Source organism: Chiroxiphia lanceolata, chromosome 20, assembly GCF_009829145.1.
Source record: "Chiroxiphia lanceolata isolate bChiLan1 chromosome 20, bChiLan1.pri, whole genome shotgun sequence".
Lineage (NCBI taxonomy): Eukaryota > Metazoa > Chordata > Aves > Passeriformes > Pipridae > Chiroxiphia > Chiroxiphia lanceolata.
In genome coordinates this window covers 9,657,132-9,672,755 of record NC_045656.1, presented here as the reverse complement: position 1 = coordinate 9,672,755, position 15,624 = coordinate 9,657,132, and the positions used below count along the sequence as shown (strand labels likewise).

At 42.8% G+C, this 15,624-nt stretch overlaps 1 protein-coding gene across 5 annotated transcripts in view; it reads right to left on the bottom strand.

Moving 5' to 3' along the window:
• USP32 (ubiquitin specific peptidase 32) overlaps positions 1-15,624 on the bottom strand; it is a 67,536-nt gene that overhangs the window by 45,025 nt on the left and 6,887 nt on the right. For 4 of the 5 annotated variants that reach the window (XM_032707193.1, XM_032707195.1, XM_032707196.1 and 1 more), the window contains exon 2: positions 1,995-2,122. In XM_032707193.1, the coding sequence (XP_032563084.1) occupies positions 1,995-2,122 (128 nt within the window). Of the gene's footprint in view, positions 1-1,994; positions 2,123-9,084; positions 9,180-15,624 lie in introns of those variants that run through there. The other variant, XM_032707194.1, reaches the window with a different exon arrangement.

Here is a 15,624-nt window from a genome sequence, read left to right as displayed (position 1 = left end):
GTACAAAGTAATGCTTTTTTGTAAGATTTGAGTCTCCCACGTTATGTTCCATGAAGAGTATAAAGAGATGGTTCTTTCCTGTTCAAAAGCAGCCCCAGCCTATCCAAGCAGTTCCCTCTGGGTCCCAATCCCTGGCCCTGTGCCCATGAGCTCCAGTAAAGGCTGCTGAGGGAGCAGGAGGAGATGCTCAAGATGTTCTCCCGGCTCCTTTCTCCAGAGTATAAAATGTCCTGGAATCATTCCTGATTTTATCCTTCTGACCCCTCTCCTCTCCCAGTCCTTGGGAAGTGTGTGTTCCTGTTCTGGCAGCCCCCTCAACGTGTCCCTCTTGTCCCTGCTGGCATCATCCCTCTCCTCCTTTGCCTTTCTGGGGCTGCAGCTTGGGAACCAGTGAGTCACATTTGGAGAAGAAGCTGCACTGACACTCAGCTCCTCAGTCAGGATCACTGAATGCTGTGCACAAACCACCTCACAATCATAATGTGGGTATTTAGAACAGATATCATCTCATGAGTCACTGGAATGACTGCACTGGCCAAAGTTAGGAGCTCCTTTCTCAGTGCTGCTCTCCTTCTCAGCCTAAAATAGAAAACTATGAAAAAAAAAAAAGTCTTCTTGAAACATCATCATCATCATCATGATTCTGTCCTTCCACCTCCTCTGCACAACACTTCTACTATCAAGGTGCCCACAACTGCAGATGGTGATTCCGTTATTTCCCTGCATTTAAAACCCAAAGCTGTTCATGCTTCTCCCCACCTGACCAGCTCTCCTGCAGTTAAACAACATACACAGCACAGTTCTTCAGTTCATTTTATTATTATCCCCAATTCCATTTGCCAAGAGATCTCTGGAGAACACTCCTGTCCTGAACATGTAAATAATGGTTTGTGTGTGTGACAATCATGCAGACTGGCGACCAAAGTTCCCCTGGTTTCAGTTCCCTGTTCTGTGTTCCTGCTGCACGACTCCTGTGCTTTTAATTTAACAAATTCCTGAAGGCCCATCACTACTCAGACACGAATAACTATTACTCAGAACATGCAGAGCAGCCAGCCCAGCAACCTGAGGCTCCAAATGATCTATTTTAATGACTGAAAGGCTCAAATCCCAGAACAAGGTCTTTAGCTGCCTGATGACTTTGCCTGCCTCTCCCCATCCTGCAGCCAGTGTTTACAAAGCACCCCTTTTCAGTATGAGCAGAATCAAACCCAAATTTTGTCCAAATTTACAGTATTCAAGCTCCCAGATATGACCCTGCATTGCCTGAGCCTGACAAGTACCATCATTGGCAGTGGAATTTTGAGATGAGTTCTGATGAGACGCCATCAAAAACCAATTATGACTCTTCCATTAATTTTATTTCGCCACCTGGAAACCCAAGAACTGCTGTATAACCATGATGAGTGTTAAAGGACAGAATCACCACCAAAATCGTGTCTTTAAGGACAGATTTTTAAAAAATAAAATACAGAGTGGCCAGCAGACAGGTGAAAACCCAGAACCTCTATTTGTGACTAAATCAGTAATTTAATCCTTAATATTGACATAAAAGGGATACAATAGTACAAGCTAATATAAAATGCTGAGAATTTTGTCATGAATTATTTCAAATCAGTTGCATGCAATTGATATTGTTTTTTTGTTTAGTTTTATGGGTTACCAACAGTCAAAGAGCCCAGAAAACACCCTCAGAAATTAATACTGAAGAGAGGCTTTAACCCATGGGCAAATCACATCCCTCCTTTTGATTTCCTGGTGTTAACACACGTTGAAAATTTTCCTGGGAAGCCTGAAACACCCCCACAGAACCCAAACTGTTTACAGAAGCCAGTGGTATCATCCTCTTTGTCAACACTTGGGAAAAACCAGGAAAAAATGGAAAGAAATTCAATTAGTTCCTGTACAAGCACATCTGTGTGTGCACACCCACAGCTCCACGTGATCCACTGCATTTGGCTTCCCAAATGGAAAAGAGCAGGTTCAGAGCTCACCTCAGCAACTTTTGGAGGGACTCCATCACCAAGAACTTCCCTGATGAAGCACTGCTGGGTCATATAATAGGAGAGGCCACAAGTCCTCTTGAAAGCATCTTTCAGCCTCTTCAGCTCTATGTCTGTAACTGTTGAGTGAGAACAGAGGGGGGGAAAAAAAAACAGTCAATAGAAGTGTTAGAGGAAGGTAACAGCTTAAGGAATCCCAGAATTCTGTATGCCTTACATTTACCTTTCCAATAAAGAGACACAAAGAAATTAAATGCATGATTTCACCCAAATAATGGGGAAATGTGACTACTGGAAAATGAGATCTAATAATCTAATCTTGCTTGAAAAGAGAGAAGGGAAGCAGACCTATAGTTAACATCAGTGTGAGCACCAGTTCACTGCCTAAGTTTTCTGACTTCAATGGTGTATTATAATTTGTTCTAAATTCAGCCCCATTATTGTCACACAAAGGAAAATGAGCCAGTTTTATGATCAGTTTTACATTGCATGCAAGCCAGAGAAATTATCTGCAACCAACAGTGGTGAATGTTATTAAGAGCAGCTCCAACAGCATCTTTCAAGCAGCTTCATCCTGTAAAGTCTGATTTTCTGTATTAAAAAAATAAAATACCTCCCCACCACTGCATGCTCATGAGGCATGATTTAAGAGGGATAAAACTCGGGACTACATGGAATTCTTCACCTAAGATTCCCTTGCACAGCCAAGATCTGCCTGCCAGCTCCACCTGCCCAGGCTTGTCCACAGCTGGAAAACCTGCTGCCATCCCATCCATCCCTGGGTTGGGAGCTTCCTGGAAAGCAGGAAACCCTCAGAACTTTACAGGCACAAGGCAACTTTCTAACCAAGTGTTTGAGAAGGGAAGTATCTCGTGGAACAAAACAAGGCCTTTGTCCAAAGCCAAGCTTCAGGAATAGCACAGCTTGGCCCGGAGCCCCCTGGAAGTCCCTACATGGTGCAGGGGGAGTTATTTCTCATCCAGGAGCTGCAGAAGTGATGCTGCACATGGGAGCTGTGCCACTGTATTTATAGTAAGGCATTTTCCTAACCCTGATATCACGAGCCAGACAGAATCAACACTGGCATGGCCAAAGGCTTGTCAGGGCTTTTTGTCAGCCAAAATAAAACAGAACCCTCGAGGGCTTAATCCAGCCCTCAGTAAAACTTCTACATTTCACTTAATTCATTCATCAAAAGAAAAATCAATCCTTAAAAGTAAATCACATTAAAACATTCCTCCCTAATTTTAATCCTTGTCAACACCAAAACAGGCCATTGGCTCCACTTAACAATTGTGTGTAACACCAGAAATTGGGTTATGTTTCTGCTCAAGTTTTATTACAGATTCTGGGGACTTCTGACCAGGAAAAAGAAGTAAAATCAAAGTAGCTACGAAATAAACCTCCAGTGTGACCCCCACAGCACCAGAGCTATCAATTAGCACAGTGATGATTAGCATTATCACACATCTTGTTTTACTAAACCAAGCAGGCTTTAATTACCTGGCAGAAGAATGTTGGGATAACGCTGTTACCTGGCTCATGTGGTGTTTAAATCTCACTATTTCATAACAACATCTGTCCAGAGAGGCACTGGCTGTGCCTTTACATGTGATGCTTTAATGAGCACTCAAAGAAGAAAGAACTGAAGTGCTTCACCTCCTCTCACCTCTGATGCAGAGCACAACTACAGAACATTTCCAGCCAACAGGGACAACTCCCCACCAGGTGTTCAGTGAGCAAAAGCCTGGGATTGCTCAGGGAACATGGGAAGGGGGAAGTTCCTGGCTTTGTGCTTTTGGCAAGGTAAAGCAAACCTGGATCCCAGACTAAATCTAGCAACAGTTCTTTGAGGAAAATATTCCCATTTATTGCAGTTTTTATACCCCTACACACACACACTTTTAATAAAAACAGACTCTGCATTCTGGGGTTTTTTTCTCCCCGTATTAACTTTTTTTATCTTCTCACAGTTCATCCAATCAGGTTGGTGGTCATCTGGCAAAAAAGTCTGTATGCAAACGAAGCATTAATTAACCTGATGCTTACAGCAGTGTGGACTTCAGGAAGTGCTTGGGAACAGGAAAATCCCACATAAACATACCTACCATGACATGCAGGAGTGACTGGAGTGCCAGTGAAGGTGAGAAGGTTGGGAACAAGGCTGGTCACCAACACTACCAAGAGCTTCAAAGAGAACTAAACTATCAGGATACTTAATAACAATGATTAGTTGACACTGCCAGCCCATGTTATATTTCAAAAGCAAGTTATTAGTGCCAGAGACCACTTAATATTATTGTTTGCATGCAGAAACTACAAAACAGGTCATGGACTAACAGGAAAGGTAATTACTTCCATTCCTTCCCCAGGAGCCATTAAAATGACTGATGCTGCCCATTTAAAATCATCTGCAAAGCTTTGCAAAGAGAAGTTCATTAGACATTTAGATGCAGGTACACCGAAGTACAACTGAAATGAGCAGAGTATAAATCACAGATATTATCAGTGTTCACTGGGAGGCTGGAAGACAAAATATTTGAACACAAAATCCCAACACCAAAAGTACCAATTACTCAACACAGAGATAGAACATGATGGGGTGTTGAGAGGAAATAAAACTAAGTCTTAAATTATTAAAGGAATTATTTTTGGAAGCAATACATCTATTACTATACCAACACTAGGAATTAGAACACTCACACCCCCCAAAGCCACTTTTTTTCTCTCAGTTCCACAAGCCCCGCCCGTGAAGCATCACAGACCACGGAGGTATTTTTAATCCTACTTTTAGATGTAAATAGAGTTGACAACCCTGCTTCCTGAAGTTCTTTCATTAAGTTTATTCACTTTTTCCACAGCCCAAACACTTTGAGGAGCCATTTGTCTCCGAACACCTCCAAAAGTCCATTCACAAGCTGCTGCCATCAGACACAGGAGACACACACTACTAAATACACTGTTGTTGCATTCATAACCTGACAGAGGAAAACTTCAAACTTCCCCAAGTAAATTCATGGTAGCCAACACAGCAAAAACCATCTCCTGAGCACAGCAAAAGCCACCTCCACATCACACCTCCCAATGGCACCTCAAAATTATTGTGGGGAGAGCAATGAAATGGGAACTGCAGATCTAATTCTTCACACCTCCAGATTACAGAAGTTCACTTTTTATTGGAAGGTTCTCATTCAAGGTAACGAAAGCAAGTTTCAGTAGTTAGACACTGTATGTTAATTGTTAAAAAAATATATATATCTGCCCACTTCCAAAAATCACCACTGAAAGAAATGGTTTTCTCCCCAGAAGGAGAAGCCACAGGCTGTCACTGTGGCTGGGTTAACTCTGCTAACACAGACCTCAGTGCTACCTCAGCTGGAGGGTTTCCAGGAGAGCTGGAGACACTTGAACAGGAGATTAGTGCTGCATCCAGCTCTCCAGGGAATACTGGAGCTCCAGTTTGTTTAATAAAGTTTAAATGAAACCACGTAACCTCAGCTAAAAATGTCACCCAGCTTCAAGTAATTGTCCCAAACCTCCAGCTCACCAACTGCTCCGGGTATTTTTAGTTTCAGAGTGTTACTTAAACTCAAGGCTGTTTATATGGATGTACAACTCCACTCTGGCTTTTAATTCCCATCTATCCAGGTAATGACTTGTGCACTTGTGCAGTGCCTTCCAAAACAGTCTCGTGCTGGAACCCACCCTCTGCTCTGCCTTCACATTTATCACCAGGTCAACCTGGAGGTTTCCTTTTAGGCTAAAACCCTCTCTGAAGCTCCAACTATGCCAGTCCACGTGCCCAACTCAAGGTAAACCTTAAGTTTACACCCCTAAAGTTGGCCTGAGTTTCAGAGGGGATCCCTGCCAGCTCTGCCACTGATACAAATGGGAGCAGCAGAGATTCTGGCTCAGAAAAAAATCTGCTCCGTGTCTGTAGAAGCCTCACGTTGGATACCCCCAGTCTGGGCTCCAGAGGTGATGTTCCACTCGGAAAAGGAGGGCAGGGAACACAGCTGAAGTCACCACCCTCCTCCTCCTCCTTAAAAGGAAGAGGGGGGTGAGAAACCCAGGTTAATTGTCTGAAGCATTTACTGCCTAGTACTCAAATGCTGCAATATTTACACCTGCCCATCAACCACTCTCGAGTTTAAAGTCTGTTCTGTATAAAAACTGCAGCCCAAATAGTGCACATAAACCCCTAATTTAGGTACCACAGAGCTCCTCTTCCAGCAGCAGAAACTAATCCTTTTGCTTCCCCAGCCTGGAATGTTAAAGCTCATCTTTAGAGGCACCTTTAGAGGCACCTCCAGTTCTGTTTCAGCTGAGCTGGAGGAAACCAACGGCTGGAGTGGAGCTTTGGCAAGTTCTGCAGCCACAATTATTCACCTGAGAATCTCTATTCACTTTAGAGACTTTTTTTTTCTTTGTACATCCTGCAGCTCTAATCCCACCCCCACCTCCTTGGCTTTTATCTTGGAAGGCTCTGAAAGCCTCTGTGTGTAGTTCAGGTGCAGCACAACCCCTGTCCCTCCCAGACAAAGGTCACCCTGAAGGGCCCTGGACAACTTCAGAGCACAAAAGCTGGGACACAAACCCTTGTCTCAGCAAAAGCTGCTCTGCTGTTACCAGACTGCTGGTGATATTTATTAAGTCATCATAAAAATACGACTGCATGGCTAAATACACCTAATATTGATATTTTTGCTTGTTCACTTCCTGTTTTGGAGAAAGACAAAGAAGAAAATGGTGACATCAAAGCCAGTTTCTCACTAATCAAAGTACCTACAGTGCATATTCTGTGAAACTTCCTCAGAGACTGAAGAATTTACACTAAGGTTGGCAAAAATTACCTCAGTCATGTTTTATTCAAATACTGTAAAGCAAGTAGTTAAAAATCTTCCTGAATTACATGCATATGTTATTTTTGTAAATGATGCAACACTAGGACACCAGTGACAGCAGGAATGAAGAACTGGAATGAAGAATGCACCACATTCTCTTCTTGGCACCACCAACCTGCACCTGAAGCAAGAACCAGAGTCACTCCCCTTCCCACGGGGCTGCTCCCAAATGGCAAAGAAATTCCAATTACAGAGTTAGAGATGCACTGAGGAGAAGCAACAGCAACGTTTTGATGAGCAGGCACTGCTGCTGAAGCTGCACCAGCTCACACGTGGATGCTGAGCTTCACAAGAAACAAATGTTCATTTTGAAGTGAGTTTGTCTAAAGGTTAGAAGTGGTTAGTCAGGCCCAGTGGATTTTCTGCAGCTCAGATAACATAATTACTGCATGACACAGGCAGTGAGGATGAGCACAATAAATGCATTTTAAATCCCTATTTAATAGTTACTTGGAAAGTCAGACCAGCCACAAAAAACACCTTCCCTTACAATGTTTTTCCCTCCTGTTCTTCAAAATCCAAACACACTGATGTAAAATGCTGGAATGAGATACAAACCACAGCTTTCCAAAGCAGAGCAAAGGGGAAGAGTAAAAGCATTCGAACTCTTAATGCTGCCTGAGACATTCAGGCAAGAGCCACTTAACCTCTCTGTGTCTTCTCTCCACACTAAAATGGATATAAATTCTAGTCTACACCAGGCAGATGTGTGATAAATGATCTCAGATACTGCAAAAGCACTACAAGCTACTAAAAAGCTGCTTTAATCACCAAAAAGGGCAGAATCCCAAGAGTTTAACTGAGGGAAGGTGGAATTAATCCACCCTGGCTGCTAAAAACTGACCAATTAACATCATCTGGAATTAACTGGACACAGAAACACCACCAAAATCACAAAAGCAACGCGCAAATCCTCGCTGCCACCAGGATGAGCAGCAGCAACACCACGGAAAAGCCTCAAATATTTAATTTGAATGTATGAAATTGTTTATTCTAGTTCGCAGGTTTACCAGCAAAAAAAACCGCCAAACCAGCCAAAACAAGGCAAGAAGACCACAACACATCCACAACGCTGAAAATCAAAACAGGAAACAAAGTATTGCATAAGCAGGAAGAAAAAAAAACCAGAGGATAAAAAGGTCAGCTGAGGTGAAGGGTCAAGAAACCTTGAGCTCATCTGACTCTGAAGAATCTCCCTCTAGTAGGATTGGTGCTTTTCCCCCAGAAACACAAGCATCAAAATGCCCACAGTGCTCCACAAACACACACAGAAAATCCGAATTTCCAATGACACCACCTGATGAAAACCAACCTGCTAAAAAAGACAAAATCCCCCCCCCAGCCCTGCAGATCTCAAGCACACAAAGCAAGCAGTAATTTGCAACCATCAGCATAACACTGCATTTATTCTATACTAAAAATAAGCAACCCTGAATTGGAATAAAACAGACAACTTGCTCAGCCTTCAGAAAGCGAGGAAAATTCACCTGTCTTGAGCAGCTCAGGTTTGCAGGATTCTAATATTTTGATTTTTAAGTGACAGTTTTAAAGGTTCGGTATCAAACTCACAGGGCATATAATTCTCTAACCAGACAATTATCTTCCCTGTAATCACTCGCTCAATATTTCCCCCAGGAATCTTCATCCTAGTTATACATGGAAATTTTATTACTTTTTTCATTAGTCTTTATTGTGACTTAATGGCTGCAGTTATGAAGTTGTCAAGAATTGCAGCAATTACTAAAAAAGCTTCTAAAAGAGGTAAAATGAGCAAGTGAACATAAAGAATGTTTGGGAACAGCCCCAAACAGGCACAACAAACTGCAACTGGGATAAATGAACCAGCTATGAGTAAAAAGTCGACCTCCACACCCACACAGCCCTGCCAAAAGGGAATCCACTGGGGGATATTTTGGGCAAAAACACAGACTAAAAAAAAAAAAAAAATCCTGCCTCCCCTAAGGAAAAAATTAATCCACTCTTAAGGAATCTTTCACAGCTGGAGTATCAAAAATGACACCACTGGATTCCCACAGAGCACCTCACTAAAGACCTGCCAGTCTTCTCATGTCGTTTACCAACAACAGGAATTTAAGGATAACACCAGAGTTTTGGGATTTAAAAAAAAAAAATAAATGGAATTATTCAATCCAGCTGTACTTTTTTTTTCCTTCTACCTATTCTTTGGTTTTGGTAGCAGGGGCTCATCCTGGGGATAAAGCTCTCCTTGGTTTGTCAGATTTAAAGCATATCAGAGGTTTAACATCTCCTGTGCAGGGAGTGGAAGGAGATTTAGTCATTACAAAAGGATTGGCCAGTTCTCTGCAACACCAACACTTCACATTTATGTGATGCTTTTAATCTTCAAAGAGCTCCCTCCTCCCAGCTCCCATTCCCAAAGGAATGCCAGCATTCCCAGCCTGGTTTATCCCTCTGTATCTCCAGCAGGACACACGCTGGCACTGCTGGGATTATGGTGCAAAGCTCCTCAGTACGGGTTTGGGGACAGCCCTCCCAGGAAACCCAGGAAACTTAACAGCCAGGGTAATAATTACAACAGGGTAATAATCCTCCCACCACCTGAGCATATAAATCTTATTGGCTCTATTTTATATCCTCAGGAATTAAAGGAATCCTGGTCCAACCCTGGGAGCCACGGAAAGAAGCTGAACATTCCCAAACCTCTGCAGAGCAGCAAAGGCAATTTTAGCATTTGCACCAGGGGCAATCCGAGCACAATGCACTGTGATATTAGGGACAAAAGTAATTCCTGTTACCAATTAAAGAATTAGTGACCTCATTCTCAGGGATGGAGGGAAGCAATTCCCAGCCCTGGGTCATCCCAGGATGGCACCTTTCTCCCTCAAGAGTTCCTGTCCTTTGGTAGAGGGGAAAAGAGGGGCAAGTTTGAAGTGGTTTTAAACGGAGCACAAGTGATCTTGCAGCAACCACTGAGAACTGAACTCCCCTCCAAAAGACAGAAACATCAACTAAAAATAATCAGGAGTGTGTGGGAAGCCCTAAAAGCAACCCTGTCTGGGATGTCTGTCTGCACCTGAGTTCCCAACCTTTTCATTCCCTAATTTTCTTTCCACTGCTGTTTTCTGCACAGTTGTCATGGTTTGTCCATGATTTCCCAGGAGATCATTTTAGCTTTCAATCTTTTCAGCATTTTTAATTAATATTTAGTCCTCTTTAGATGAGAAGTTAAACTTTGCTCTTCTGAGCTGTCTCTTCACCAGTTTTCCTGGCAAACACACTGGAAGTCTGGATTGTTAGAGGTGAGCAGAGCATCTTCTGTCACAATTCAAAAAAGCTGCTCCCACTTTATTACCACCATGAAAAAATCATGTAGACATTTATGCTTGTTAAGATTCACAAAATTACAATATAGAACTCATTTCCAAGAAATAAACAGCCTGTTAAAATGAAAGGCAAATGCCAACTATGTAAATGCAAACACCACATAAGGACCTCGCTACAAAATAAATCATAATATAACAAATATTTCATATCCTGCCTCCCAGCAGTGCCAAAAACACTAAAGGCAGCTGTAATAGGAATTGTTCTTTAAATAAAACAAATATAATCTGAGCCTGAAAGTTAAACACAACCTGCAACTTGTGCACAGGAAGGCAGAGCTTCCCATCACCTTCAGTGAGGATGAGAGGCAAGGAAGGAGTTCTGGTTTGGGGTTGCTGGTGTAGTTTGGATCAAACACTCACTCCAGTGTTTCCCTCTGGCAGCTAAAAGAGCCAAGCCTAGTAAAGCACAGCACTTAAATACTGTGACAAGAATAATAAAAGATTCAGATAATATTTACACACTGCTGCATCTTCATTTCTGAAGTCAGAAGAAAAGTTTTACTCGCTTGCAAGTCGAGTGCTGTGGTACAAACACACTCCATGTGTGCATCCATGTGCCAGTAAAAGGCTCTGTACTTTGAGCCTTCCCACTCCCAACTCCTGGGGACATGTGTCTCAAATACAACCTCAAACTCAGGTGCAAAGGGAGTTATTGCAGTGCCAGGTCACAGATTGATGCCTCCTGTTGCACTGGTGAACACACACAACAACGAGTTTGCTGCACAACCTGTGAGGGGCTGAACAGCAACAGCAGAACCTCCCAGGGGGACACCGGCCTGGAGAGCCAAGAAATAAAATCAAAACTATCATGGGGGTAGTTCTGGGACCCCATCACATGTTTGGGAGAGCACCAGGAACTGAATGAGGGGTTTAATCCCTATTTCCAAACCATTTCCATCTCCCTGTTCAGAGAATTCTCAATTAACATTTGTATTTAGAATTATCCTGAAAGACTCCAGATCAGTTTTACATCACAAAATTTATGTCTAAAGATATTCAGCCTTAGATGTAGATTATTCCCAAGGTCCTCCAGTGGGAAGAATGAGGCAGCCCCTTTAGACCCAGCCTGTGACAGCTGCATGGGAACCCAGCTCCCAGTCATCCCACTGCTCAGAGGGATGGGATGACTCCAGTTTCAGAGCTTCACAGGAACACACTGCCCATTGTTCCCCGGGAACAGAACAGGGATCAGAGCCACTTCACCCCCCAGAGCTCCAGTGCCCTCAGCAGCGTCAGCAGCTGGAACCTCTCCCCGAGTCCCTGCAGAGACTCACAAGATCTCCTCAAGGGCATCCCAGGCTCCGGGAGCAGCAGCACATTCACATCATAAATTAGCGACGTTTTCTAGGAGTCTATATTTACCAAACATTTTATAGTCTGCTTTTTAACCTCCCTCCCTGTGACACTCTGGCTCCTGCACATCTTTAGCCCACGTTCTGCACTGGAATTCCTGCAGGTTGTGGTTCCTTCTCCTCTGATCTATCGCTGCAATCTCCTCATTATTTAAAGAGCAAGACCAGCTCTCACAAGACATTCACACCACTGTTCTTTAAACAAGGTGATTAGATTTGTTAATGGCAAAAAGATCAATTACAGTTCTTTAGGAAAAGAAAAAATAATGCTCTCGGCTGCGAGATTGGAAAAGAGAGACCAAAAAGTTCTTACATTAGTTTTCCCACTGACAAGAACCTTCACTAAGATCCTCACAGGACACAGCCCAGGCTGTCCTGACTGCTCCAACTGCTCATCAGGATTTATCCCAAAGCACTGCTGCTGAATTCAGCTTGTGCCAAGTGCAAATCCACTCTTTCAGTTTTCACACTAAAATCCAGGATTTAACTGTATCACATCACCAGGGAAAACGTGCTAAAAATCTCCTTTACAAGACTAGGAAATTTCCAGTGCAGAGCAAGATTTTGGTTCTGGGTAACACCTAAAAGCCAGAAACAGGGATTGAAAAGAAGTGCTTCTTCAGCCCAAAATACACTCATGATGCCACATTCAAGTTCATTTTTAGAACAAATTCAATCTGCAAAACTCGAGTTCTCATAATTACTATCCCAATACTTTCAGTTCTTTTTCTCCACATCCACAGACTTATTCAATCTGGCTCTTCCTGTTCTGTTTAGGGCTCTGTGTTTCTTCCACCTTTTTTTTTTAATTCATTCAAGGTCTCAGAATTTTAAAAGAACGAATTTTGCAAACTGAAGGGAACCCACAAGGAAACCAGAGAGGGAGCTGTAGTGGTAGGACACAGAGAAATGGGTTCAAACTGAAAGAGGGGAAATTTAGGTTAAATAGGTTAAATATACAATGGGATATTGGGAAGAAATTCCTCCCTGTGAGGGGGATGAGTTCCTGGCACAGGTTGCCCAGAGAAGCTGTGGATGCCCCATCCCTGGAATGTCCAAGGCCAGGTTGGACAGGACTTGGAGCAACCTGGGCTAGGGGAAGGTGTCCCATGGCAGGGACTGGGTGATCTTTAAGGGCCCTTCCAACCCAAACCATTCTGGGATTTTAACTGCCAAAAAAATCCAACTAAATCAGCCTTGGGATTGTAGAATCCCACTGAGGCAGCAGCATCTACCTGCTCAAATATTGCAGCTGAGGATTTTGCTGTCCCAGGACAGCCCCAGAGCACTGCCCTTCTCCCTGTGTTTGAGATGAGGAACACCAAGGCAAAACACAAAGAAACAGAAGCACACATTCTATATTAAATACTTAACATGAAATTAAACTGTGACAACTGAAAGACCAGCTAACAGAGATAGTTATAATGTGAATAAAACCGCTGTTCTTGAGGAAGAATTCAGAAGGGCCTGTAAGAGGGTTTATTTTTAAAGGATGAAGCATGTATTTTTATACAGAACGCAATTATCTCTTATTTTGGCCTGCTCACATTGCTTCTCACAACTCGTGGGTCTAATTCAGACTCTAAACTAAGTGAAACAGCTTTCAAAGGCTTTGGACATTTTAAAAAAATCATCAAAATAAGTGTTATCCATCCCCTTTGCCTTTGTAGTTGTGCTGCACCGATGCTGCTGTGGCTGCTCCCTCCAGACCAGCTCCCACTGCCTGTCCCTGTCCCTGCAGAGAACCCGACCAGAAGGAAGCCAAATCTCATTTTAAGGTACAGAACGTCTCAGTGCCTATTTAAAACCACTGGAAAAGTCAGAAGTGCAGTGTCTGACACAGCCAGACGTGATTCCTGCCCGGCTGGGACTGTCTGCTGCTCCCCATCACGAGGAAGGGGCTGATCCCGCTGGTTCCAGCAGCATCCCTGTCCCAGGAACTCTGCTCTGCAGTGCATTCCACCTCAGAGCACATCCAGGTAATTAACACCATCATTAACACCTCAGTTTGCCCCAAATACACCCCACGGTGAGCACGGCTCCTGTCATTCCCATGGGATGGGAGAGGTTTGTTCTGTGTTAAAAGGAGGAGGGAAAGGAGGATTCAAACCCCCTGGAGCTCAGGGAATGTCACTGGATCTGCCAGGTCACCCTCCCTGTGACAGGGATCACCTCAGGGCAGGCAGGGGGTCAGGGAAGTCACTATTTCAGTGCTTGCACCATTTTTACAGTAACTAATGAAATAAATAAACACTGGTCCTTCCAAACTGCCTCATTATCCCTTGTCCAAACCTTGCTCAGCCACATCCTCTTTTACTCAACCCCAAATAAAGGCCTCGTTGCAAATGTTGGAGGATTTTTAACAGAAAGTCATTTTGTTAAACGAGTTATTTAATCAAGAATCTCACATCTCTATCTTCTAGAACTCAGGCACATATAATAAAGTAATACACTAAAATAATTAAGGGAATTTTTTTTAATTGCCATTATAATGAATGACTTAATGGTCTACACAGATTATAAGCTGCAGCAGTTTTTAAAGCAGATTTGGTGAACCACTACAAAACCCATATGCAGATACACTTTGTGTTAAACCACGATCTGAACCCGGGTTACACCCATCAAAAATCAGAAATCCAGGAGCTTTCACACCAGTTTAATAAAACAGCATTTAAAAGGGATGCACTTTCCAAACATGTCCCCACCTATAGGGGCTACAACAGCTGAAGACAAGCCCATTAAAAAAAAAAACCACTTCTCAGAGGGGTTAGAATTCATGAGGTAAAAAAGAAATGCCAGGTATTATTACCCAGCTAAGCTGGAAATACTAAAGCTCCACAGACACAGCCACCACTACCAAAGGTAAGGTGTCCCTGAAGAAATCACAAAAGAAAATGGGCATTAGGATTCTGCCACTCTTTAGGTGAGCAGGGGATTTTTATTCCAGTAAGTGCCAGCAATAATCCAGCATTCAAAGTTTTGTGAATTAGACCCTTTCAAACTCTCAGGCAGAATCTACCTTAATGGGTTTTTCTTCTACATTCATCTTTGCCCAAAGGCTTCATTGTCTCATTATGTAAACGACCTTTTCATATGAAAATTAAATGTTAAAGATGCTTTTTGTAGTTCTTCAATACTGCAAATATCACATGGACATTCACGATAATTCAGACTAAGTGTAACATAAAGAAAAAGCACCTGCTTCAAGCAATAGAACAAATTAAGAAATAACTTGTTTTTAAAAGACTTAAAAATTGGAAGCCTTAATTAGAATTAACCTCCAGAACTTTCTTTCCTGCACAGAAACTCAAACTAAGAAAGGCTTTAAAGGAGGCCTTTAAGAGCCCTAAAAACCAACTGGGTAGTTCTGGTTTGCATCAGTCTTTGAAATAACTGCAGTCAGTGGAAAGAAACAATTCCAGTATTTGAAAACACATCACTTACTCTACCCCTCCTCCCTTGCTTTTCTGTGTGCTCACTGTATTTGGAATTTCTTCTTGGACCAAAAAAGAGCAGGATTATTTTAATAATAATTAATAAGTCACACAGAAGCCATAAGAGCTCAAGGACTCCCCAGAGAGCAAGTTATTCACGTGAATGTGTGAATTCACAACCCACCCAAAAACACACTCCCTTTTCAGAAGATGTTGCCATTTTTAAGAGGACAGATTTGGTAACACCTGGTTTTTTAAATACAGAGGGATCCCAGCCAGTCCCACCTAAAGCAGAGTTCTACAATAACCTGGATTTCCAGAATGCAGACACCTCCTGCCTCCCCTCCCCACATCACTGCTGGTGCCACGTTCCCTTCCATTCCCACACAGCTTGTCAGCCCTTCACAGGCCCGTTTTTTGAATCTGATTTCATCTTTTTTGAGTGCTAAAGAACTGAATGCTTTACTTATTTTATGAAAGGAGACAGTGCAGAGCAGAGCAAAGGGTGAGGGTTGTTTTACTCCTTCCTCTCATAGAGCCAGGAGCCAGAAAGCCTCAGACTGTTG